Genomic DNA, 24,712 nt, shown 5'->3' with positions numbered 1-24,712 from the left:
CCACTTGCAGGAGCTTCCCTGAACCCCTGAAGATGCCAAAAATCACTTTCCCTTGTTCAGCAACAGCCGTTAGGCGTAGGAAAGGTTTTGGCCTTTGGTGGGCCATTTGTTAGCAGAGTTAGCCTGGCAACGCTCGAGTTACTTCGAATTGCAAGAAGGAGAAGAAGGTTTCAGTGAAACCGAGTGAAAGTTGTTTCGGATTTGAGCACGTAAAACAACATGCTTCCAGCGATCCGGACTATCAGAGCCATGCCTGATAGTCTGTTCGAACTGTCGATCGGTTCATCCATGAAACAGTACGTGTTGATGGACGAGCTGCGCTAATCAAATAGCCAAGTGATACGATTGATGTCTTTCGCACACATCGATGAACACAGACGAATTTTATTCCAAAACTTTGCTCTCGGAGGACAAAAACAAATCCCCTTCCTAAAATTACAATTATAATCATCCTCATTACCATCATACTCGCGTCCCAATTCCAAAAAGTTTAACATTTGGTTTTTTCTCTTAAATGTTTCCCGATTCCAAAAATTGATTGTCGGCTTTAGCATGGAATCCCTTGCTTTCAGTGTTTGTGGTAGCGCTTGAAATGAGAAATGCCTGCAGCTGGTAGTTTGTTGTGTTCAACGCTTCTCAGGCCGGAGTTCGTCCTCACATGCAGGGATGCTGACTTTTGTATGGAAAATAAAGGGTTAATATGGGAGTTTTGGGGAACAAATTATATGGTTGATCCTTTTTTATTGCTTCCGCTTACATTATACAACCGATGGCTACAGTGAACCGGTTTGGAGCACAGTGCTATATGTTCGCCATTTTAAGGAGGATCTGCATGAAAAAGGATTATGGCACGGGATGGAGCCTTTACCTGAATGGGGTAGTTTGAATGAAAGTGGAAAAGACTGCTTCCGGTTGGTTATAGGAGTTTAACTATGCCTATCCTGTGACATAAAATTCCTGGAATGAGGTCGTTTGAGGAAGAGGCTGTTAAATGTAAAAGTTTATCTTGTAAGAGATTTGCATAAACAATACTCTTTAGTAGTATACATTTATGTTTAAATATATTACAAATTTTTCTTATATTTCTTAGGTTTCAGGACATATTCAAATCACTGCAAAAATTAATTCATTCGAAAGCAACTGCAGAGCGTCCTACATTAGCTTTCAATTAAACAAAACACACAATTAATTGCCATTTGTGTCGAAAGGTCCAACGGAACGGTCTACCCCTCGACATACACAAATGCGCTAAATTCGGAATAGTTACGTTGAAATTTAATCAATGCTAATTCCAACTTTGATACAATTACGCATCCCAACCGAACCTAGCTATATGAACGGACGATGTAATCATGCGGTCATTAACGACACACGCACACAGCCGAGCCATTAAATTTAATTGCATTCCATTTCGCACTTTGCACAAATAGCTCGGGCTCCAAATGTCCATCATTAAATCAATCGTGTAACTTGCTGCGTAGGATGAGACGATGAAAATTTGATCATAAGCATTTTAGAGCGGTACTTTTGCAAAGATTACATCAGACGTACTTTCTGTTTGCTCAGCTTCTTAATTTATGTGAAATAGTTTAATATTATCTTTATTTAAAGGTATAGAAACTACAATGACTAATATATTCTAATTGTTTCGTTCTGAATTATTTGAACTTTATTTGATTTGACATTAGTTTGTTCAATAAACAGATTGATTAATGGCGTATTAACGAACATAACTTCTCAACATTGACAGACACATTGGTTGATAAGGAACTTACTTTCGAACTTCTCTCTGGGGGTTATCGCCGTATTCCTGTTGATGATAGTGATAATTTTCAAACAGTCAAAAGTTTATGACACAGCCTAGACTGTTACAGCTGACACAGCAGCTTCAACAAGGCGCAGATGATTCATCATTGGAGCCATCATTTTTCTGCTTAATTTATATCAACAGGTGTGCTCGCCACAGAGAGTTTTCATCCGCAATAGTTAACCTTTATTGTTTCGTTCAAAAGGACGGTAGTGTCCGCATCGAGATAAGCAAACATCGTGTCCTAGCTCCGCTTTTGCTGGTAAATATTATTCACTGGTAATGATCATTTGAAGGATCCCTTATCCTTTTCCTCTCAATTACTGCCGGTGTCGTTTGCAAACCTTACTGAAGACCAAATGGGAGGGAAAGGAAATCATGCAGTGAATTGTGACTCTTGAACCATTCTGCCACCGTCTCCAACTCGAATGAAAGACAAACGAGCAGGTGAGATGAGTGGTTATAAATTTTCATAGAAATGACGTGACATTCAACTTACCGGAAAATGGTGTCACAGAACTGTGCTGCCAGATGTGGATCTCCTGCCAGCGCAATAAACCGAATTTCAACCCAAAAGCCCTGTGCGTCAGGTGATGGGATCGTCTTTGGTGGTTCCAAAAGTGTTCGTATTTCATGGTTAAACAATTCCAGATTCAATACTAGAAGGTACGCAGGGAAGCATCGTTAAGATGAATGTTGGGAAAAGGTTGATTAATTATGGTATGGAAATCTACAAAATATGTTTTAACTTCTCAAACGTCAACGTCAAACACAGCAGAGTGTCTTGGGCGCACAGACGCTAGAAATACGGCATAAACGGTGCTCTGCTACAGATTGCAGTTGCGTGTTGGGAATGAATGGGTTTGTCTGTGGTCGGTTGAACCAGGCCGATTAGAGCAATGAGCTAGATGGGGTGGTTTGTGTTTTCAAATTCTTGAGAATTTAGTTGAGGTATTGTTTTGCAAGGCCAAATGCTGGAGGAAATACTTGACAGGTACAGTGCGTGTATTTGACAGTGAAATTTGACTGTGCTTTGTGGGAAAATAGTGCATGATCTATGAAAACGGTAGCTGTTTTCATGGGAGCTATTTTATTCCAAGCACAGTTATTCTCTTGGAATCAACATTAAATGTCAGTATTCAAGTAAACCCCAATGTCATTTTCTTGTAGTTCTTCACATATCATTGGTTTAATTGAAAGTTTATAAATAATATGTTTTGTGGTCTTATTACATATTTATTGGCATGCAGTGTTCATTATATCATTATAGCGATTTATGTACGATTTATTTGCTTCATCGTGCATGTTTTACCTACCCATACTGTGCATGTTAGCACACCAATCGGTTCACACTCGCGCACTCCAGTTCGTTAGCAGTGATATATGAGCAAAAGGAATCACTCACCATGTCACGCTTCGTGCGCCTCCATGACACACTCGTGTCGATCGTTACTCGAGGTGGTGCTTTCGATGCGATGAGTCAAGCATATTATAAATGATGCAGTTTAACAAATGAAAACCAGCCCCTGATGGCAACCTTTATTCAATTTGCCTCTGTTTTGCCTTAAAGGGGGGAAAAGGAAAGAATAATAACACAGAAGGAATAAACGAGAGATAGCTGACAATCCTTCCAGCAAAAAGACTCCAAGTTATCGATCGAAATTTAATTCTTTCGATCAATCATTTGAAGTGGAGCTTCTCGATACAAGATCCAGGCAGCACAAGGACATTCGGCAGCTGACGAGAGTCTTGGAGGATGATATCCACGCAAGAAGGATGCACAAGAGCTAGCAGTGGTAAATGGCAAACAAAAGCCACCCTGAAATCAATCATTTGTTTTAAGGAGCTTGGGAAGATTCCTGGTTGGAAGCTAGATAAGAAGAGGATGCTTTTTTTGCTGAGGATAAATATGATATTATTATTCAAAAATGTCTGTGCCACACGGTTTGTAATAATATGTTAACATATTAATGATTAAAAAATATTCATTTTTATGAAGCATTCGAAAAGGACTGGAAACTAATAAGAAAAATATTATGAAAATAGTTTCATGCAATTATTTGAAACTACAGTGAACCCTTTCTTATTTGACACCTCTCTAATTTGAAAAACCTCTCTTATTTGAACATTTTGCACAGTCCCTTGATTTACAGTACATTTTTGTTCCTTTAATTTGGAAAACCTCTGAAATCTGTGTCCCTCTTATTTGTGTATGGTGTTCTTACCGGTTAGGAAAAGTTGGGCTTGGATACGGCGTAATTGGATGCAATGGCAAGGGAAACAGTTGAAATAACAAAGACAAATCAAACTGTACTAATCTCTCGGGGAAGAGTAATAAGGAGAAATTTTTATCGCAAGCCGACCAGTGTGATCTTTGCAATTTCTCCCCTCCGTCACTCTTGAAGGGCTTGGATAAGGAACAATTTATTTTCCTTTCGATCTTCCGCTATCACACGATTGCTTATCTACCGCAAAACGGAGTCGGGGATAAAAATGGAGATCGATTTGCAGCGACGCCGTTGCAGCAGCAGCAGCAGCAGCAGCGATATTTCAATTACTCTTTCTCTCTCGCTCTTCATGGATATTTGCACATTGACTCGGGCCTTCGGGCAGTAAATATTGAGGAAGATAAAGTAAACGGAATGGCAAACCGGAAAAAGGGCCTTCCAGCTTGGATGATCGCCCCAGCTTACTGGTTTGTCACGACAGGAAATTGAAAACAATTTGTTGAGACGAACTTAGGCCACCGAATTCGCTTTCAACCGGACGAAAGAGCGGATGGATTACAAGCAAAGGTCAAGTATGATTTTCAATACTTCTGGATAACTGGCTGGCCAGTCGATTTCCCGAAAGTCCCAGTAAAAATTTGCGTAATTTAGCGGCGGTAAACATAACGATAATTGATTTTTGGTTTTATTTTGATTAACTTAATTTGCCGTTGAGCAGCATAGCGTTTCTTCTCGGTGGAGAGTGTGTTTTATTCGATGTGTTTTGATTTGCGAACAAATTGATGGAACTTTATGTCAACTGGAGTGCAAAACATTATGATGAATTTTGAAAAAAAAAAAACCATTCGAAAAAGCAGAATCATCATTCTCGAGTGGGCATGGTAAAGTTTATGTTGGGTTCACGCTACAGAAACAAGAAGCTTCGTTCAGAAAACAAGAGTATCAGTTCACAAAAAGCAAAAGGAACATTGCACTGTGAAAATTTGTGCTTGAATTTCAAACAAGCTGTGAAAGAGCAACACACCCTTGGTGCCATTGCTACATTATTTGGAGACTGCAAATTTACATAGCGACATAAGATTGTCCCTCATTTATATAATGAATCTGAATTATTGTATTATTGTTCACGTGCCCATTAGTGCAGAGCCATTACTGCTTTTTACCGGTTTATGGTGTAAACTTTCTGTCATTTTCACGAAAACAAATCTAGCCCAAGTGACTGCAGATTTCATTTCGCAAGCATCCACTCGAGTCGACGACAACGATGACTTTGCAACTCAAAAGTACAAAAACTTGGTCCTTCACTGCGCATAATTCGTGCTTGGCCGTGTGCTGTAAAATGAAGACATAATGATTTGCTCTCAACTAACGGCAGCGACTAGCGTAGAAGCTTTTGAATAAACAAAACTGACACAAAAATGGGAAAAATTATACTCTGTCACCAATCGAAGTAAGCTTGGGACACATGAATGGGACTGGACAACCATTTTGAGGGATCTTTTTGAATCTCGGTCCGTTGTAGGTTTCACTGGTGTTGTGAGATGGATGGAAAGAGCGTTTTTGATGGGAGAAATTAATTGGGCCGCTTTTGTTTGACAGCTAAACAGGCTTTCAGTGGTGGAAGTTACAGCACGCTGAGAGAGTGGCTAGAGAAGAAAAATAACATTTATACACTATGCCAATGAACCATGACGAAAACAAACTGTTTCGGTGAATGTTTTGAATATCGTGGACACTTTTTGGGGCGAGTATTTAGCCGTGGTTGTGCCGTTGATGCTCATTAGCAGCATGGTCTGGGGAGCATTTTGTGTAGCATCGTTTCTGTGTTTGAATGGTAAGTAGGCTGTTTTGCTCCTGCTATCTTTTGATTTCAACTAGTTAAAATGGCCCGGTTACAGGGCTATGCAACGTTTATTGAGACATATACGTCTTATCAACGATATAAAAATTGCACTTAAAATAATCATTTTGTTTTTGAATCCTTTGTAAAAGAATTTTTTGTGTGCTAATATTATTTATAACAAACTTTGCAGCGTATAGGATTTGATAATTTTCTTTATTTAAGGTACTACAAATTGAATTGTGAGTGGTGTACCGGTTGGAATAATTTTTTTTATCAAAATACACACTGTTTGTGATAAATTTGATCTTTCGGGTCATATGTTCCAGGTAACATCAAGTCCCGTGGTATCTTGGCATACGCTTTATCGAGTCCCGGGAATGTCGCATTCTACGAACTATTTCCGCTCTTCAGCATCTTGAACAGTCTGGGCTGTCGGCAAACGCATGTTTTCCCGCAAACACAATGTCCTAAATTTGCCTCCCAGCATGCTCCGCCAGATGCACTGCTGCAGGACCTGAACGTTGGTACCAAGCGAAACGATTGGCAATATATGTCGAAAGTCGCCACATACCAGCACCATCTTATCACCGAACGTTCGGCGATTTCCCATAACGTCCTGCAGTTCGTGATCGAGGGCGCGAGCCTCTAGAGCATTGGTCTACAAACTAAGGCCCATGGGCCGCATGCGGCCCTCGAGAGCCTATTATTAGTTTATAAACCCCTGTTCTAGAGCATAGCAGCTGCTCATGGATGTCTCGTTCCATAAGATCATTGATGCCTTTTGCATCAATTCAGCTAGTGCTGACTAAACATGGATGCTACAGGAACTGTTAGCGTCCTGGTATAGCGATAGCTTGAATGAAGAGTGAAGCGTACGTCCCCCGGTCAGTAGCAGAGCAGCAATTCCATTTGGAGCCACTGCGATTACAATTTTTGATTGGCATCCCGTGTACGCAATAATAGTTTCGAACAGAAACGGCTTCCCGGTGCTACCAGGTCCATCAAAGAAAAAGTTATGTCCATGTGTCTTCTGTCGGCTGGAATGTTCTGTTAAACCGTAACTATCCACTGGTGGGATAATTACATCGTAATTTATTATTCGTTGTTCAAACGGTTCACGTATACTAATATGTTGTCCAGCACACCGATAGCATAAGAGAGCTCCGCGTCCATCAGGGAAAATATTTCGGCAACAGATAAGGTGCATTGTAGCAGGTCTGGTCCTATCTGCATAAAGTCGGATACCTACGGCATACTCGGAAACATCGTCAGCGTCTTCTGAGGCGCTATTTCGCTCAGGTGCTGATCAATGAGTTGCAGCACTTTGAGGTGCTTTACAGCTCGCAGCAGCCGATTCTGCTCGGAGTGTGTACGGTGCACCGGCTCTGATTTCGCCGGTAAAAGTCTTCAGAACGACGTTTGCGTCCTACAATAAAAGAGGATTCTGGGACATTTCCTCCGACAATATAAGGAAAAATAGGTGACGCAGATGTTGAGCATTCCAAATGAAACTGCTTCCTGTAGGGTCCTGGATATTTTGGCGTCGTCCTGCAAAAATCCAGACATCAACAGTACACCATGCGGTCAATAACGATATCAGTCTGGCAGCGGTGTGTGATCCACTGGTTACCCGTACCAACATACCATAGAAGCTGCTGCAATTAATTTTATGCTTACTTGTACTTATTTAATTTTTAAACTATTTAGGTCACTTCATAAATATTACACAACATATTATTCGTATGTTTGTTTGAGGTAAACATGGTTGTCGTTTTTCGTCCAACGCCTACATCGATGAATCGCTATGTCGGTGCCAAGACTTCAAGAAAACCAACACGGTACAGAAATCATCCAAGCTATCCGCACCTAACATCAACTCACTAACCAATTTCGTCTCACTACAGAGTGAAAAAGTAACGCTCTATAGTGAGAGATTGAAAATGAGAACCTTTTTGTAAAATTTGTTATAGGATTTGCTTGCGACATTTATCGTTCTATATAAAGAAGCTTCCATTAAGAAACTTTGATTCAGTAGATTTTAAATTGAATATGACTGTTTCATTTAACGAATTGAAATCAACAAGCGCTGTTTGGTGCTTTTAGAGCAAACGTATTTAAAGAACGCTATTTTGAATAAAAATGAAAATGTGACACAGTTTATATGAATGAGCGTGTTGGTGTTTACAGTGGCGGCAACCTAAAGTGCGACACCTTATATTTTCATTTTTAATCTGGTTTTGCGGCACCCTGGACAGTTCCCTAGACCACTTATCGGAAAAGCCTAGACCACTTTTCCACCCATCGTTGAGGACACTCTTCAGCTATGTCTCTGCAAAAAATCAGATCGATATCGTTTAAAATCTCCGAACAACATGCATAAAAGTAGGATGAGAGGGCTTCCCCTTTGAAAAACAAAATGACAGCTAGGTAGCGAGGGCATGACAGCAGGCGATGAGCGTCACAATCTTACCGCGAGCGTCACTGTGAATAGAAGCAAGCTGAATAAACGAATCTCCTTAATCACCTACACCGTTCGTTTCCTTATTTCTTACATAAATGTGATACAAGGTAAAAAATGTATGTGGTCCATTGAAAGTTGGACAGTCTTAAGTTCATAGCTAAATTACAAATATATTGTCGAATATGAGGGTGGTCATCCAGGGCGCCGTATACATCTTCTTCTTCTTTGGCTCAACAACCGTTGTCGGTCAAGGCCTGCCTGGACCACTTGTGGGGTTGGCTTTCAGTGACTAACTAATTTCCCCCCATAGCAGGATAGTTAGTCCTACTTATAGCGGCACGGTCCATTTGGGGATTGAACCGTTGACGGGCATGTTGTTAAGTCGTACGAGACCGGCCGTATACATAAATAGGTGAAAATATAAGGTGTCTGACTTTGGGTGGCCGCCACTGTAATTGAATTTGGTTCTTCGAAATAAAAACTGTCTTTAGAAAACCTTTAGAAAATTGGGCAAAAACGATTGAACATCCAAATGAATAACAAGATACAAGCGAATAAACAAAAACTAATATTATGGTACATCCTCGGTTCCAACTTATTAAATTCTTCTTTGTTCGCTTTTTTACGGCTAGAGCGGCAGTTTCTAATATACATTCAATAGAAAAAAAAATTGAAACAATAATCCTCACTTTTCGGCGTTTCCTTCACTCTAATAGAATGGCAAAATATATAAAATAACAATAAATCAATTAACTTGAAGTTAGAAAAATCAAGGGACAAAGCTTCCAGGGCTACAATTCGTTACGTTAATAGCTTAGAATTCTTATTTCTTATGTTACTAGTAATGACTTTATAATATGCTTAATGAATCTTCTTCTTCTTCTTCAACAACCGTTGTCGGAAACACATTTGCTGCACATACAAAAAACAGGCTTATTGAACCGGCTAGCGCAAGTGTAACAGCATACGGCAATGACCGTACTTTCCCGTGAAACCTGTTTGAACGAACGCGGCCGTTCAAGGTCGTACAGTGTGCGCACTTGTCCGCGCGTTCTCGTGAGCACGCATCGCATTATCAGTGTTACGGTGGCAGCATCGAGAGTAAGATGCTGTGCATAAAGCAAAGTGTAGTATTTGTTGTTGCATTGCTGTTGAATCGATTCAGTAAGTTGCTCAAAGTGTAATGATTGCCGCGCAACAAGGCAGTTACTGTTACGGACGTATTTGTTTACAGGCAATGGTGATCGTACGTTTATGGCGTACATGGAGATCGAATTGAACAGGAAGCAAACGATGATGCCCAATGTACGCGAATCGTTAGATGGTTGGTTGTTTGGATTGTTCCTTTTCTTGGAAAAATACCTCATTTTCTTTTTTTGGTTGATCAGATTGTCATATGCGATACTACAAACACAGTCTGGTGGAAAGTTCTTATCCCGTCTTTCAAAGACCGCATCAAAAGATGAGTGATTTTCCTCATCTCGGCCGTATTGGTTGGACCGGTATCGATGGAACGGTCCGTTGGAACTGTAGTGGAGCGTTGGTGTGGGAAAACTTCATACTAACATCAGCTCGTTGTACAACGGATGGCAAGTACGTGACGATATGTTTCATTTCATTTGATTGGAATTATGCAATTGTTTGTAAATAATATTGTACACAGCTCCATAGCTCCAGATGTGGTGAGATTGGGTGATTCTGGTGAGATGCAGGAGATAAAGATCGCGGAAGCTGTACGCCATCCCGAGTATAGAGAGGGAATTACGCAGCACGACATTGCACTGTTACGTTTGCAGTCAAAAGTTGAGTGAGTACTGGCGTGAAGCGGGAAAGATTGGGTGTAACCAAAAATGCTCTTTGCTCTTTCTTTTAGATTGGACTCTGCAGTTGTTCCGGCATGTCTTTGGAACAATGAAGACCTGAAGTTTCACGCTATGACCTTGGCAGGATGGAGTGGCTCAGATGCATCAGACGTTGTTAAAGCTCAAGTCCGACCCACACTCGATGGTTGTGATCGTACGCTAAGTACGGATCTGTGTGTTGAAAGTACTGAATTGGGTTCATGTTTGGTAAGAATGCGTTGAGAGTGTTTCGATAAGAACGCATCATGAAAGACTCTTTTTTGTATAGGACGGTGGCTTTCTTCAGGTTCCATTAAATCACAATGGAAAGGTAACTCCATTTGTCGTTGCGATTGGTGCACCCTCGAATGTATCGTGCCAAAAATCGACTCCCTACACAAAGGTTTCGTCCTATGTTCAGTGGATTGTTTCTACAATTCAAGCTAGTGGCGAGCCAGCATGGGGTTAGTGTACTGTATGATAATAGCTGTAAAGGATATTGAATGTTCATAACCCTTTCAATTACAGAGTGGAAATTTAAAGAAGCCGAATGTGCTCTGCGTTACGTCCATCTAAGGCAGTACCAGAAACAAGTGTTGATCGATCAGACGGACACCTTTGACGTGGTAACACCGGCCAGAAGGCGTTTGGAGCCACGATATACCGATGCAATGGTTGAGATTGGTTACGGAGACTATTCAGTGAGCCGGGAAGACTGTTATGGGTTGATCATAGATGAGGATACCGTGCTAACGCTGGCCCAGTGCACCACAAACCATGGGTAATGCTAGTGGTAACCATTTCGATATATGTCAAAAAATTGATTTCCTTTTGTGTTTCAGGAAACGGGCCACGTTTGTAATGTACATGGGAAATGAGCGCAATACCGTGGTGAAACATTACAACCATCCTGGATACCGTGAGGGACAATATTACAACAACATTGGACTGTTGAAGGTGAGAAGCCGCTTCCTTTTCTTTGGATCTTTCGTCCCGTTTTGTATATGGCATGATAATGATCTGGCAGATAGCATTGTTGAGCTGACCGGGCACGGAAGGCGTGATCTTAATTACTTCAGTCTACACAATGCATCGGTGGATGTGTTTGGTAATTTCTTGAAATGGATTTAAGGTTAATTTGGATGATCTAACGTATCGTGGTTTTTTCTTTTTCTTCTGCTAGAACCACAAAACTTCCAGTTGGTAGCACGCGCCAATGTGCTTCCCATAAATAAATGTTCCTATCCAGAAGAGTTTTCAAGCAATGTATCGAACGGATTGACTGGAGAGCATCTGTGTTTTGGCAATGAAGCCTATCTGGTCCCAGAAACATGTCAACAAACAGCCGGTGGACCAATCGGAGGGAAGAAGTTCAAGTTCAACAAGCAGTTCCGTTATGCATACGCGCTAAACTCATTCGGGCGCGACTGTGGCTTTGGTCGCGCTGCAGTTGGTGTACGCTTGTCGAGCCACATTGGCTGGTTGCAATCGGTCCTGCTCCCCGACTACAGGAAAGACAGTGGATCGGTTCACTTCCTACATTCGGAGTTGGAGGAGAATGATACCTGCCGGCATGTGGACGGTGCGCCAGGGCTGTGTGTGGAGGCAACTAGATGTCCTAAGATTCGATACGATTTCTCTGCCAACCGACGGGTGGTCTTTTGTCAGACGTCGACCGTTGTTTGCTGTCCGTATGAGAATATGGTGAACGAAACGACTGCCAGTGGTCGGGAGTTGGATGAGTGTGCGGATCGCATCAAGGCGAGTAATGGAAGCACGAATGAAGCGCAGTTTGAAACGGGTTATATTCCAGAACCACATCTTGTTGAAGTCGGTTGGCGTGGAAATGGAGATGCTAAAGCCCAGTGGAGCTGTAGAGGAACACTCATAACCTCGAAGGCTGTTCTGACTAGTGCCAAATGCTTACAGCAGCAATCAATTGCACCTTTCGTCATTCGACTTGGCTTGAATGATGCAGCTCCTGTAGTGAACGTGGAAGAAACTATTTTACATCCAGAGTTTGATGTGGCCAGTGGCCAGAACAATATCGCTTTAATTAAGATGAGAGATGCAATTGATCAATCGACAATTGCAATAAATCCGGCATGTCTTTGGAAGAATCAAACTCATACGCCGTTCGAAATGATTCAGCCTGTGATAAGTGAGTTGTGTTCATCAAAGTGTGTGACTACGTTTCGTTGCTTCAACAATTAAACTTTCTCTCTCTCTCTCTCTCTCTCTTGCCTTCTTTCAGATGGTACAACTGATTCGTATGTCTATCCTACAGCCATGTATAATAGAGACTGTGAGGCGCTGGAGGAAGGTCTCAGCTCCAACCAGCTGTGTGTTGATGTGCAGCCATACGATACGAAAGTATCCCTGGGAGATCCTCTGTTTTGGTCGGAAGTGATGGATGATGGCACGCGGGTGCAGTATTTGGTGGGAATCATGAGTCACGTTACCGCTGGCGATCGCACGGTGAACGTTCACAGCCGTATATCGTCGTATGTGGGGTGGATCAAAAGTGTTCTATAGGATATACAAAAAAAAAAAACTTCCATCATAATGAGTCTGCATTCTAAAAGAGGTTGATTTGTGGCTAATGATTAATGAGACCAACCAAACTTAAATAAAAATACTCCAACAAAACCAGTTGTTTTTTTTTTGCTTTTTCAAATTACTACACCAATGATCTTTCTATCTACCCCACCTAATCTATGCCAGATGTGCAACACAAACGAACTAATCAGCTTCAATACGAGCAGAGAGCCTGTTATGAAAATATAACCAGTTCTCGAGGCCGTTCTTGACAGTGATCGATCGCAACCGCAATCGCGTATATAAATGTTTTAATTGAATTTAATCGCCACCGAGAACGGAAACATGAAGAAGAGATAAGCCGAAACACTTATAAAGACATCGTACTGATCGCAAACAGCTCTCACTGATCGACTGACGCTTAACAAGATGTGGTTTGTGGTTTGTTCGCTAGGGCTGATTGTGTTGTTTGAACAGGGTAGTGCACTTGTTCCGACTGGAGATTTGAAGTCTCTCGACGAAAAGAATGTAATACTGCCAAACCGAAGAGAATCTTTAACAGGCAAGTGGATACTGCTCACTAGCTTTAGCGCTTTAAACTAACACACTTTTGAGCTTATATGTTTCAGATTGTCACTTCAGATACTACACATATGGTAAAACATCGATGATAAAACCCGCCTTCGGTCAAACGACTTACCTGCGGGAGTTTGCGCACATGGCAGCTATAGGGTGGACGCAGCCCGATAGCACGATTACTTGGAACTGCGGCGGTTCGTTGATATGGGAGAACTACATTCTAACTGCGGCACACTGTGTCGAAGACGCTCAGTAAGAAAATGCGCAGAGAGAGAGAGAGAGAGAGAGAGAGAGAGAGAGAGAGAGAGAGAGAGAGAGCTAAGCTGTCAGTTTACAAAATCTACTGTTCCGATAGACAAAATGCACCAGATGTGGCACGCTTTGGGGATTTGGATCTTTTCAACGCTACCGATGATCAGTACGCGCAGCAGCTGAAGATCGTAGAGATCATTCGACATCCCGAGCACCGGCATCGGGACCGCTATCACGATATTGCTCTCATGCGGCTGGAGCGTGAGGTGATGTAAGTGTAAGCGGAGCAGTGAGGATCTAGTTTGGTTGTATTTGTATAAACTGTGTGTTTTTGTGTAGGCTACATGATACAGTGGTGCCGGCCTGTCTGTGGACTGATGATGAGATACGCTTCAAGCGGTTCGAAGCTACCGGTTGGGGAGATACAGGCTTTGGTAGACACTGCCGTTCTTTTTTGGTTTGCAAAATGTGATGCTCTTTTTCCTTGTAGCTGCTGAAAAAACTCCAATCCTACTGAAAGTTGCGCTCAGTCCGGTCGCCAACGAGCAGTGCAATGAGCACTATTTGAACCTTCGAGGTTTGCGGAACGGTTTACATACTAATCAGCTGTGCGCTGGCGATGCTCGTATGGACACATGTCCGGTAAGTACAGTTTATTGGTAATCAGGAGTCATCCAACATTTACATTACTTGTACAATGTGTACATTAAACATTTTTCCACAACCAATGTTACGCTGTAATGAGAGCCTCTGGATGAATTACGAAACTTTTTGACGTATTCTTGCTACTAATGACAATTGCCTCTTTTATTGGCTTTATCTTTATTAAAATGTGAATTGATATTGTTCACTTTAACTTGGGGGTCTACTTTGTTTGTTTATTTGACGTGTTTCGTCGCATCGTAAATCAGTCTTCTAACTCTAATAGAAACATAAACTGTTTGAGAATCCTGCTCCAAGTTGCTTTCCACTCTTCCGCCAATAAATTAGTTCATTGAATGATCTTTCTACCCAATGAAAGCTCTTTCCAGGTTTTTGGACAGCTTCTATTTGCTTGAATTACATTGTCTTCCTTTTGCAGGGTGATTCTGGAGGACCGCTGCAGGTAAAGCTACTACACAACACGCGTGAAACACCCTTTCTGGTTGGAGTGACTTCATTTGGATTGGCGTGCGGTTTGTCCGTTCCCGGAGTGTACACTAGGGTTGCGCCCTACGTACCATGGATAAGGTCCGTGCTGAAAGATCGTGGAGAAAATGCGACCGGTAGGTTATACGGTTCTGAAATAAACGCTAGTTGACAGTCCAATGAACGTCTGATCTTGTTCGGTGCAGAATGGAAATTCCAACCTCAGGCGTGCGCCTTACGCTACGCCCAGTATCGTGAGTTTGAGCCGCGAGTTTTGCTGCATAAATCGCAAAATTTGGAGCAAATAGATCTGTCTGAAGCGCATCTATTTTCAACGGCATCCCGACAGCTGGCTGCAATCCACTGGAACGGAACGGACGATTCAGAGCAGAATGACTGCTTCGGGGTGATCGTCGATGACAGTACGATCGTGACACTTGCCCGCTGTACAAGGAAGAATGGGTATCGTTTTGTTTTGTGTGTGAATAGTAGGTCAATTTTCATCATTTTGCAATTGCAGCTTGCCTCCCGCCTATGTCAGCTATCTGGAAAATGAAAGGAACGCTGTCATTCGCTCTTACATACATCCAAATTGGAAAGAGGGATCGCTTTATGGAGACGTAGGACTTCTTCAACTGAAAGAGCCGTTGAAGATTTCTTTACAATTTCAACCAGCTTGCATCTGGGATCGCGCAGACCTTCCTGAGTCGGAGTTTTTTGTTTCTGGCCGTGGGCTGTCCGAGCTTCATGCTATTCACGTCGAGGAAGATGATTTAGAAACAAGTGCTTGTAAGTTGCTCTGATGTGCTCTGTAACCCTCTCTCACTTTTTCTAATGACAATATCATTTCCTTGTAAGCTTTGAATCACATAATCAATGTTCTTGGAGTAGTAGAGCTTCATAACGGGACCAACTGCACGCAGCATCGTAACGAGACGCCGGCCGAACATCTCTGCTTCGGAGCCAAACCGTTCCTGGTGCCAAGTACCTGTCACCAATCACTGGGTGGTCCGCTAGAGCGTGAAGTGGGGCGTTTTGGTCGTAGCCTACCCTACGTGTACGCGCTGAACCTTGCAGGCCGTGACTGTGGTTACGGTGAATCGGCACTCGGCGTTCGGTTAGCTTCCCATCTGGCGTGGTTCAATTCGATCCTGTTTCCGAAGAGGGTCGAAGAAGATCCCGCTGAAGCGTTCATTTTCCTGAACAATGATTTGGAAGAGGGTGACACGTGTGCGGTGGACGGCGTTGGGATGGGTGTGTGTACAAGTGCAGTGAATTGTCCGAGAATGTTGTACCGCTTTCAGCAAAATCAACCGGTGCAGTTCTGTGGCAGTGGATCGGTGTTGTGCTGTCCGCGGGAGGACGTACGGAGTGCGCTGGATGCAGAATGGCGAGAAATCGACAGCTGTGCCACGAGACGGAATAGCGAGGAGGATGATTTCGATCCAAGGCACCATATGGTAGGTAAATGTTGATATCCTCTTTACGGATCCTTATTTGTGCACAAACCATTCGTACAGGTATCCTTAGATTTGAGCCAAGGGATAGAAACGCAGACTTGTATCGCAACAATGATTAGCAACAGAACGTTTTTGACCGCTGCCAGCTGTCTGGACGGCAAAGGCACGCTCAAATACGTAACATTAGACAATAGAGAGATTCAAATGGTTGTCTTGATGGTGGTTGAGAAGGTAACAGTCCATCCAGAGTACGACAGTACTACGAAACACAATAACATTGCACTGGTAACGGTAATGCACCGCACCGACATAGCGTTCGGTAAGAGTCCGATCTGTTTGTGGAGCAACCAAACGCACACGCCGTTTTATCTGGAGCAAGTTGGACTAACGGGTAGGTTGTAAATAATACCCGGTTTTACACACAACCAACACACAGCTATCGTTCTGTTACTTGTAGAAGAATCAACGCTTGGTCCAGCCCTTGCATTCACAAAGTTTAACAGTGATTGTGACCGGACGTTTCGGAGAACGTTGAACGACCACGAATTATGCGTAGATGTGGAACAACTGCCATACATGGACACGGTTGAGGTAGATGAAGGCATGCCGGCTTTCTGGAAAGGACGCGGTACCGGCAACTATCTCGTTGGGATAGCGAGCCACAGTGCACCGAACGATAGTCGTGTGTTTCTGCACACGCGCATTGCACCGTACGTAGGATGGATTAAAAGTGTTTTGTGATACAACATACTGAATAAAAGCAAAACTGTAAATTTGTTAGCAACGTTTTTGAAATAAAACATTATCAACTAAGTATGTTTTACTCAGCAAAATGTTGTTGGGTATGTGTACTTTACGTGTGTCAGAGAATCTCACATGAATATTCGAATAGATGTCCTTAACGACATTATCATACTTGAACATCTTTAAGTATGCAGCAGTTCATTTGTCGCTTTCCCAACATTTCAGGTGTTTAATCGTTTTCACTGCTACCTATTTTCGGATGTAAAAGCATGTGAAATAGGTAGACAATGTTCTTGATTAGTTGAAATACTAGTATTGCGCGATTCGTGGTAGTAGTGTGGTCGCTTATGTGATTCATCGAGCACATTCCCATTTTGTCAAAGCAATGAAAAAGTTTTTCAAAAATACATAAACATAAATAAAACAAATTGCAAGGAAGCTTTAGGCTAAACCATGTTTGAATTTTTTGCATACTATAACAGGTTGGCTGATAAGTCCCCGGTCTGACACATAGATGGCGCCGCTAGTATTAAATGCATATTATTTTTATATAGTACCAACCTTCAAATGATTCGTGTCAAAATTTGACGTCTGTATGTCAATTAGTTTGTGAGACAGAGCGTCTTTTGTCACAAAGCGTAAATAATGTGTGCTAAAAATAGACTTTTGCGTCTTTCCACATTCCTAATGTGCCATGCCTTGGTACTTTTCTTCGGGTCAGTGCTTGTCTTAAGATGCTGGGCAAAACCCCCGGCCCACGTTAACCAAAACGTAAACAGGTTTGTTCCATTGTTTTCGGTGCTAGTTTGGCTTCCAAATCGATTTGCGACTCAGTTAATGTTTGGCTTCGTCATGGTACGCTTCTTGGCGAGCTTATGGTGGGGAATGGTTGTGGTGAATTTAGGTACTTTTGTTTGGTTTTACAAATTTAATAATCAGCGAAAAGAATGATTTTAAGGACACAGTTTTTCATCTTTAATAGCATCTGCCGAGCTGGCAGGTCTAGCGAATCCCGCCCAAGGTGTACTGCATGAAGCGCTGAAACCAAACGAGCGCGAAACATTAGACGGTAAGTAGGGTTTTGTGCTGAGCGTTGTGTTGCGTTATTTATTATAAAGAGCTGTTCTTCTTCAAATGCAGACTGTCATCTGCGTTTTTACAGCTTTGGAAGCGGTGGGGCGGTAGCTCCCGCCGCCGGTAGGCCAGCATATCTGCGCGAGTTTGCTCATATGGGCGCGATCGGCTGGAGCCAGCCCGACGGTACGGTACGGTGGAGCTGTGGTGGATCGCTGATATGGGAGAACTTTGTGCTGACGGCGGCTCACTGTGCAGCGGACTTGAAGTATTGTTAAAGTTGTGCTTCTAAGGAAAGAAGAGTCAGTTGAAAAACTTTTTTTTTCTTCATGTGCATTAGCAATGAACCACCGGACGTGGTACGCTTTGGAGATTTGAATCTGTACAACGCGACGGACGACCAGTTTGCGCAGCAGTACAAGATTGCAGAGATTTTGCGCCATCCGGAGCATCGCTTCAGCGCCAAATACCATGACATTGCGCTGATTAAGCTAGAGCAACGGGTCACGTAAGTGTTGCTTCCTTGTCGAGCGTGTAGTGCTGTCTGTTTGATCGTAGCTGCTTCTATCTTTGGGGCGGTGGATAGATTGAATGAAACCGTTGCACCCGCCTGTCTTTGGAGCGAGGAGGAGCTGCGGTTCGACGTGCTGGAAGCGGCCGGCTGGGGAGCAACCGGTTTCGGTAGGTGTTGTGCTTACGGTGTCGGAATTATGCTTACGATACGGCATCAATCCCACGTTTAGGGCAATCCCAAACGCCGACACTGCTGAAGGTCTCGCTGAAACCGGTCGAGCGGGACCGGTGCGATCAGTTCTACCGGGTGGGCGATCGTGGCCTACGTGAGGGATTGCAAGACTATCAGCTGTGCGCTGGCGATGTGAAGATGGACACCTGTCCGGTAAGTGGAAGAAGCTTAATGCGCACATTTGGAATGATGGCTTTAAACTATGGCGCTATCGTGCAGGGTGACTCGGGAGGACCGCTACAGGTGAAGCTACTGCACAATGCCAAGGTGACACCGTTCGTTGTGGCGGTGACGTCTTTTGGGAGCGCTTGCGGCCAGTCTACGCCGGGTGTGTACACAAAGGTGTCAAAATACGCTCCATGGATTCGATCGGTTATAGCGGCGCACGAGACTGATGCTGAAGGTGGGAAGATATTTTCTTGGATAACCCTAATATTGAATAATATTTAATGTCTTTGCCTAAGAATGGAAGTTTGAACCCTACGCTAGTGCGTTACGGTACGTGCAGCTGCGAGAATACGAACCGGATGTTGTGTCACGCAAATCGGAAGGCCGTGAATCGTTAAGCTTCGACGGAGTGCATATCACGATCGAGGATTCCCTTTCTACGGTGAAGATCGGTTGGGAAGATGCAAAGCTTAAGGCACCGGACAACTGTTACGGTGTTTTGATCGACGAAGATACTGTCCTAACGCTTGCTGAGTGCACTAGTTATGAGGGGTAAGTATAGCAGATGATCCTTTAGAGAAGATTAAATCCTTTGCTATTTCCAAACAGCCAACCAGCCACTCACGTGATCGTGCTAGATGATATATGGAAGGAAATTGTACGTCTCTACACACATCCGAACTATCGTTCAGGATCACACTACAACAATATAGCAATCGTGAAGCTGAAGGAACCAATCTTCTTCACTTCGCGCTACTTTACGCCCGCATGTCCCTGGTTTTATCCGGAACTGCCCGATCCAGAGTTTGAGGTTACTGGTCGTGGTCGTAACGATCTTAACACTGTTCCACTGTACGATGAACAAGTGATTGGGATAGGTATGTATGTAGGTAGGCCTATTTAAGCTGTGATCTTCCGCTATTTAAACCTCGCTTTAGATGCTAGGAATGCCTCTTTGCTGGTACGATCGGCTCAACAGCGCGATGGAAACTGTTCCCTTTCCCAAGCACATCGTCAGCTTTTCACCAACGATCTGTCAGACGAGCATCTTTGCTTTGGACATGGTACCTTTCTGGTGCCAGATACCTGCGAGCAGCTGTTCGGTGGACCGATACAGCGCAATCTGTTCCGGTACTCCAAGTACTTCAAGCATGTGTACGCGCTTAACCTGCTCGGTCGGGACTGCGGATTTGGCCAGTCGGCAGTTGGAGTACGGCTTGCCCATCACGCAGAATGGCTGAGCAAGGTACTGCTGCCTCAGCGACGTCATGCGGCTGCACCGGTACAGTTCTACAACACCGATCTGGAGCTGAACGATCACTGTCGGCGTACGGATGGGAGTCGGGGCGTTTGCACTGAGCTTGCCCGTTGTCCGAAGGTGCGATACGATCTTCAGGTTGAACGGCAGGTTACATTCTGCGCCAACAGGACGATTGTATGCTGTCCGTATCATAATGTGCTGAACGGAACTGATGACGTTGGTATTGAGCTGAATGAGTGCGAAGCGAGATACAGTGCGTTGCATCAGAATGGGATATTTGAGCCATATTGGGAAAACCCTATCGTGGAACGTTTTCCCCATGTAGTAAGTACTGTTGACTGACTTGATCATGGTAATGTATTGAAGATTGTCATTCCCCACTAGATCATGATCGCTTGGCAAACGAGTGATGGGGAGTTTGACTTCTGTATTGGCACACTTATCACACGAAGTATGGCTCTGTCGTCCGCCAACTGTCTGTCACGCATCAGCAGCAACCGTACCGTGGTGAAGCTGGGATGGGAAAAGACGGCTCCTACATTGTGGGTAAAGGAAACAATTCTGCATCCCCAGTACGAGGAAAGCACACTGCGAAATGATATCGGAATAGTGAAGATTGATGGTGAAGTGGATTCGAAAACGGGCAAAGTGCCAGCCTGTCTGTGGCACAATCAAACCCACACACCGTTCCATATGCGGCAGTTTATGCTGTCAGGTGAGAAGATCACAATGGATTTGTAAGGAAAATATGATTATTTAGTTTATGCTCGTCTTCACACTACATTCCAGAGTTACAGTACCTGAACAGCTACCCAAAGTATAACAAAGACTGTGAGGCGTACCAGCACTTTGGCAACCGGAGCCTGGAAGCTACGCAACTCTGTGCCGATTTGGAGTTGGAGTTTCAAGCGATTGAAACGGGTGAGCCAGCGTTTTGGCAGAAACAGCTTGCAGATGATAGCGGGGTTGTCCACTATCTGGTCGGGATTGTGAGCTATGTTTTCCCGATGACCACGGTGCAGACAAGGGTCGAATCATATGTCGATTGGATCAAGATGCATGTGTAGCTGAAGACCTAGAAAATTCGTCAAGTTTCATTCTCGAGAAAACATTAGCCGGCATCGCGAATAAATGAACTCTTTTTGACAGTCGTTTAAAGTTAATTTTGGTTTAACTGAGTTCATTTTTTGTTCATTCCTGTTAAAATAAACGATCGTCAAAATAGTTAACGACTGCTCGATATCGCATATAAGAAAACACGGGGGAAAAAATCGAGCATTATAATTAAACGACTGTTAATTTGTATCGCATACGCTCTTGACAGTCGTTTGTTTAACGAAGGCATAGGACCAGTCGTTAAAATTAACAAATGAACTCAATACGATCACGATGCCAAATTCTAGCAATTTTTAACGACTCTGGTTAATTTTAAACGACTGTTAATTTCAAACCATTTCTTTCGCGATGCCAGCTATTGTTTTGAACGTCAGCGCAAGAACTTTCAAACCTCTGTAATGTAACAACCCATTTTTATGCGACAGTTTGTCTTGGACTGTAGATGTATGTAGATAAGAGAGAGAAAGAAAGTGAACTATGGGTTGCAATTTTGCTTCTTGAAAGCTATTTTTATGTATGCTATAGTCTTATTAAATGTTCTCCTTATTTTTACTATATCTTGGAATTAGTCGAAAAATATATGACAATCGTGCTTTCAAAGAATTTTTTTTGTGTGTTACAAAAATTAATGAAATTTCTATCTATTGATTTGAGTTCATCAAAAATGAATTTTTTTTATTTTTTTTTATAAATGTCACATTATTTCATTAACAGAAGCAAACAAAAAACTGTCGCTTAAATATCCGCTGCCAAGAAAAACAAAGCAATTTGTTCCGATTAGCAGCAATTACCACAATCGTTTCCTATCTCATACACATGTAAACGCTTGACAACGTACCAATAACCATCCAGTCAGCTCCAATGCCAAGCATCATCCGGATCATAACGGCTATACATCGAATGGTTTTATCACGTGTACGGCGAAGCAGTCTGATATCCTGCCCCAAAGCGCCAAATGCTCTCCCAACTGGACGCTAATTGTTTCTCCGAATATGATTACATGCTACGTAATGCTGCTGGCGGATGTGTTGCTCCGTCGCAGCGCCCAACGCCGGTGCTTTACACCGAGTCGGGTATATTTTTCCTTCGTCGACCGGAGAGTGCCTCCGACTATTAAGAAACGAGCGATTCTGAGGTTTGTGTTCGAATGCGCTTCCTTTATTTAGGCTTCCATCTCTTATATGCTATTTAGTTGCTGACCGCATATAGGTCAGCTAACTGTATCTATGACTATTTTGATAACAAGTTTATTTATACTTAATGCGACATGTACCTATGGTTTTACTTCGCTACATCCGCATATATGCTTTTACTTCATAATGAGGTCGTACGCAACATCCCGGCCCCCGTAACTTCTCGTGAGAGGTTACGCTTCTGTTGGTGCCTTAAACGGCGGAGGACGTTGACGTCTTCTATTACATCTTTTAATCGTAAAAATCGCAAATATAGTTAATGGTATGAGCGCGAGCGTTGTATTTGGTGTAGGATTGTTTTATCTATTGTTGAGGAGTACTCTTGCTTTACTACTTTTTCTGATTTTTTTATGAACTTTAAGCCTAGTGCGATTGCTCTTTTTGGAGCGTGTCCAACTAGTGCACCAGTCGATTGAACGCGTTTTCCTATCCTTAATTTGCTCCGTTTTTTCTCTAATCATGTGTACCGGTCGGATTTCTATGTTTGTAGCAAATTGTTCTGATTTGGGGGTTGCTAATGTTTTTTGTTTCAAGAAATCTGAACCCTCTAGCCATATCGAGTGCCCCTGTTTAGGTTTCGTGGCTTCGTCTGCTGGATTGAATCTACCCAGTGCCACTGAATTCTTGATGTTCGATGGATAATTTCTCCTATTCGACATGCCATAAATTGTTTGTAATTGCGAGCTTCTGAATTGATCCATCCTAGTACTGTCTTTGAATCTGTCCAATAGAATTCTTCATCTATATTCAGTCTCAATTCCTTTTTAATGGTATCGGCAAGTCTTACACCAAGTATTGCCCCTTGAAGTTCTAACTTTGTTATTGTAAGTGGTTTTGTGGGAGCTACTCTTGACTTAGCTGCCAAAATATTGACATTTACTGTGTCACCCTGTATTGTTTTTAGATATACCACAGCTGCGAAAGCCCTTTCTGATGCATCTACAAATGTATGCAGCTCTCTGCGACAGTTTCCCTTAATGTTTGAATAGGATCTGACGATCTTAATATCTTCAACAATTTTTATAGCGTCGAGCCATTCCTGCCATTTTCTTTGGAGATTAATTGGCAATACATCATCCCAGTCCATTTTCTCCTTCCATAGTTCTTGCATGAGGACCTTTGATTCCGTAGTGAGATTGATGACCAGGCCCAATGAGTCGTAGACTCTCATTATATTTGAAAGTATGTTCCTTTTGGTCAATTTCTTATCCTCTAGTGGTGGAATTTTTAGTTTATATCTGAAAGTATCGTTTCTCGTGTCCCAGTGCATGCCAAGAATTTTCTCGTAAGTATCATCCTTGTTTTCGATGAAACGCATCTCTTTATTCGCTCTCCTGTTCTCAGGAAGAGAGCTTATCAATTCATGAGAATTTGACACAAAGTTTCGTATAAAAAAATTAGCCTTATCATGAATTGTCATGATTTCGTTTACTGTTTTGGCAGCATCTTCAATACTGGCGAAACTATCCAGATAATCATCTACGTAATGATTATCGGTAATTGCCTTCACCGCCTTTGGGTTTTGTTTTTCGAATTTTAGAGCGTTTTGATTCTTTACAAATTGTGCGCATGCTGGAGAGCATGTCGCTCCAAATGTCATTACCTGCATAACATAGACCTGAGGGTCTTTGTTAGGAGATTCTCTGTACAAAAAACGTTGGGCACACTGATCTTCTTGCTTAACCTTTACCTGGTGGAACATTACCTTTATATCACCAGAGCAAGCAAATTCGTGTTCGCGGAATCTGATGAGTACACCAAATAAAGAGGTGGTAGCATCAGGACCGGATAGGAGAAATGAGTTCAGTGACCTTCCTTCATTTTTTGCGGCTGCATCAAATACTAGACGAGGCTTAGGTGGAAACTTGTTCTTGTTTACTATAGCAAAGTGAGGAATGTAGTTTATCTTCCGGTTATGTTCGAGCAGCTCCCCAGGGGTAGCCTTTCGAGCATATCCTTTGCTTAGGTATTCCGCAATAGTTCGGTGATACCATTCTTTTAATTCAACATCCTTTACGAATTTTCTTTCTTGTGATTTTAATCTTGTCAGGGCTTGGGGATAGCTATTTGGTAACTGTGGTTTGTCTTCCTTCCAAAGTAATCCTATCTCGTATCGGTTTTCCTTATATGCCAAGGTATCCTTCATAATTTCCAACGCCTGCTGTTCTAATTTTGGCATTGGCGCTTCGTTTGATTTAACTCCAAATTCTTCAGTTGAGAAAAATTTCTGCATAAGTGATGACATTAATTTTTCATCTTCTTCTTTTTGATCTT

At 42.7% G+C, this 24,712-nt stretch overlaps 3 protein-coding genes across 3 annotated transcripts; all 3 read left to right on the top strand.

The window, feature by feature from the left end:
- The first annotated feature begins 9,375 nt into the window (after positions 1 to 9,375).
- On the top strand, positions 9,376 to 12,832 carry LOC120904834. The gene is made up of 10 exons (XM_040315245.1): positions 9,376 to 9,503; positions 9,574 to 9,663; positions 9,728 to 9,932; positions 10,003 to 10,146; positions 10,213 to 10,408; positions 10,470 to 10,644; positions 10,709 to 10,961; positions 11,023 to 11,288; positions 11,364 to 12,341; positions 12,435 to 12,832. Exons 1-10 carry the CDS (start codon positions 9,446 to 9,448, stop codon positions 12,713 to 12,715), a joined length of 2,646 nt encoding a protein of 881 aa, XP_040171179.1. The 5' UTR covers positions 9,376 to 9,445; the 3' UTR covers positions 12,716 to 12,832.
- A 256-nt stretch (positions 12,833 to 13,088) lies between these two features.
- On the top strand, positions 13,089 to 16,950 carry LOC120904832. The gene is made up of 11 exons (XM_040315242.1): positions 13,089 to 13,280; positions 13,348 to 13,549; positions 13,653 to 13,820; positions 13,889 to 13,983; positions 14,040 to 14,191; positions 14,631 to 14,814; positions 14,884 to 15,139; positions 15,198 to 15,466; positions 15,536 to 16,137; positions 16,198 to 16,528; positions 16,595 to 16,950. The coding sequence occupies exons 1-11, from the start codon at positions 13,148 to 13,150 to the stop codon at positions 16,876 to 16,878; spliced, it is 2,676 nt and encodes an 891-aa protein (XP_040171176.1). The 5' UTR covers positions 13,089 to 13,147; the 3' UTR covers positions 16,879 to 16,950.
- A 577-nt stretch (positions 16,951 to 17,527) lies between these two features.
- Positions 17,528 to 21,503, top strand: LOC120904831. The gene is made up of 12 exons (XM_040315241.1): positions 17,528 to 17,785; positions 17,864 to 17,950; positions 18,022 to 18,223; positions 18,296 to 18,463; positions 18,542 to 18,636; positions 18,699 to 18,853; positions 18,920 to 19,103; positions 19,165 to 19,420; positions 19,478 to 19,746; positions 19,807 to 20,453; positions 20,514 to 20,844; positions 20,919 to 21,503. Exons 1-12 carry the CDS (start codon positions 17,569 to 17,571, stop codon positions 21,194 to 21,196), a joined length of 2,889 nt encoding a protein of 962 aa, XP_040171175.1. The 5' UTR covers positions 17,528 to 17,568; the 3' UTR covers positions 21,197 to 21,503.
- Positions 21,504 to 24,712: the final 3,209 nt, after the last annotated feature.

This window comes from Anopheles arabiensis, chromosome 3 (genome assembly GCF_016920715.1).
Source record: "Anopheles arabiensis isolate DONGOLA chromosome 3, AaraD3, whole genome shotgun sequence".
NCBI lineage: Eukaryota > Metazoa > Arthropoda > Insecta > Diptera > Culicidae > Anopheles > Anopheles arabiensis.
Note: the sequence above shows the minus strand (reverse complement) of the source record. Positions and strands in the feature narration are given on the sequence as shown.

Excerpts from the sequence above, each read along its gene's own strand:
- LOC120904831 (XM_040315241.1), top strand. The coding sequence starts at position 17,569 with ATGTGCCATGCCTTGGTACTTTTCTTCGGGTCAGTGCTTGTCTTAAGA. Across the intron at positions 17,951-18,021 it reads CGAGCGCGAAACATTAGACG|ACTGTCATCTGCGTTTTTAC; the intron begins GTAAGTAGGGTT and ends CTTCAAATGCAG. Across the intron at positions 18,464-18,541 it reads AAGCTAGAGCAACGGGTCAC|ATTGAATGAAACCGTTGCAC; the intron begins GTAAGTGTTGCT and ends GGCGGTGGATAG.
- LOC120904832 (XM_040315242.1), top strand. The coding sequence starts at position 13,148 with ATGTGGTTTGTGGTTTGTTCGCTAGGGCTGATTGTGTTGTTTGAACAG. Across the intron at positions 13,821-13,888 it reads CGGCTGGAGCGTGAGGTGAT|GCTACATGATACAGTGGTGC; the intron begins GTAAGTGTAAGC and ends GTTTTTGTGTAG. Across the intron at positions 16,138-16,197 it reads TCGATCCAAGGCACCATATG|GTATCCTTAGATTTGAGCCA; the intron begins GTAGGTAAATGT and ends CCATTCGTACAG.
- LOC120904834 (XM_040315245.1), top strand. The coding sequence starts at position 9,446 with ATGCTGTGCATAAAGCAAAGTGTAGTATTTGTTGTTGCATTGCTGTTG. Across the intron at positions 9,664-9,727 it reads TGTACGCGAATCGTTAGATG|ATTGTCATATGCGATACTAC; the intron begins GTTGGTTGTTTG and ends TTGGTTGATCAG. Across the intron at positions 12,342-12,434 it reads AATGATTCAGCCTGTGATAA|ATGGTACAACTGATTCGTAT; the intron begins GTGAGTTGTGTT and ends GCCTTCTTTCAG.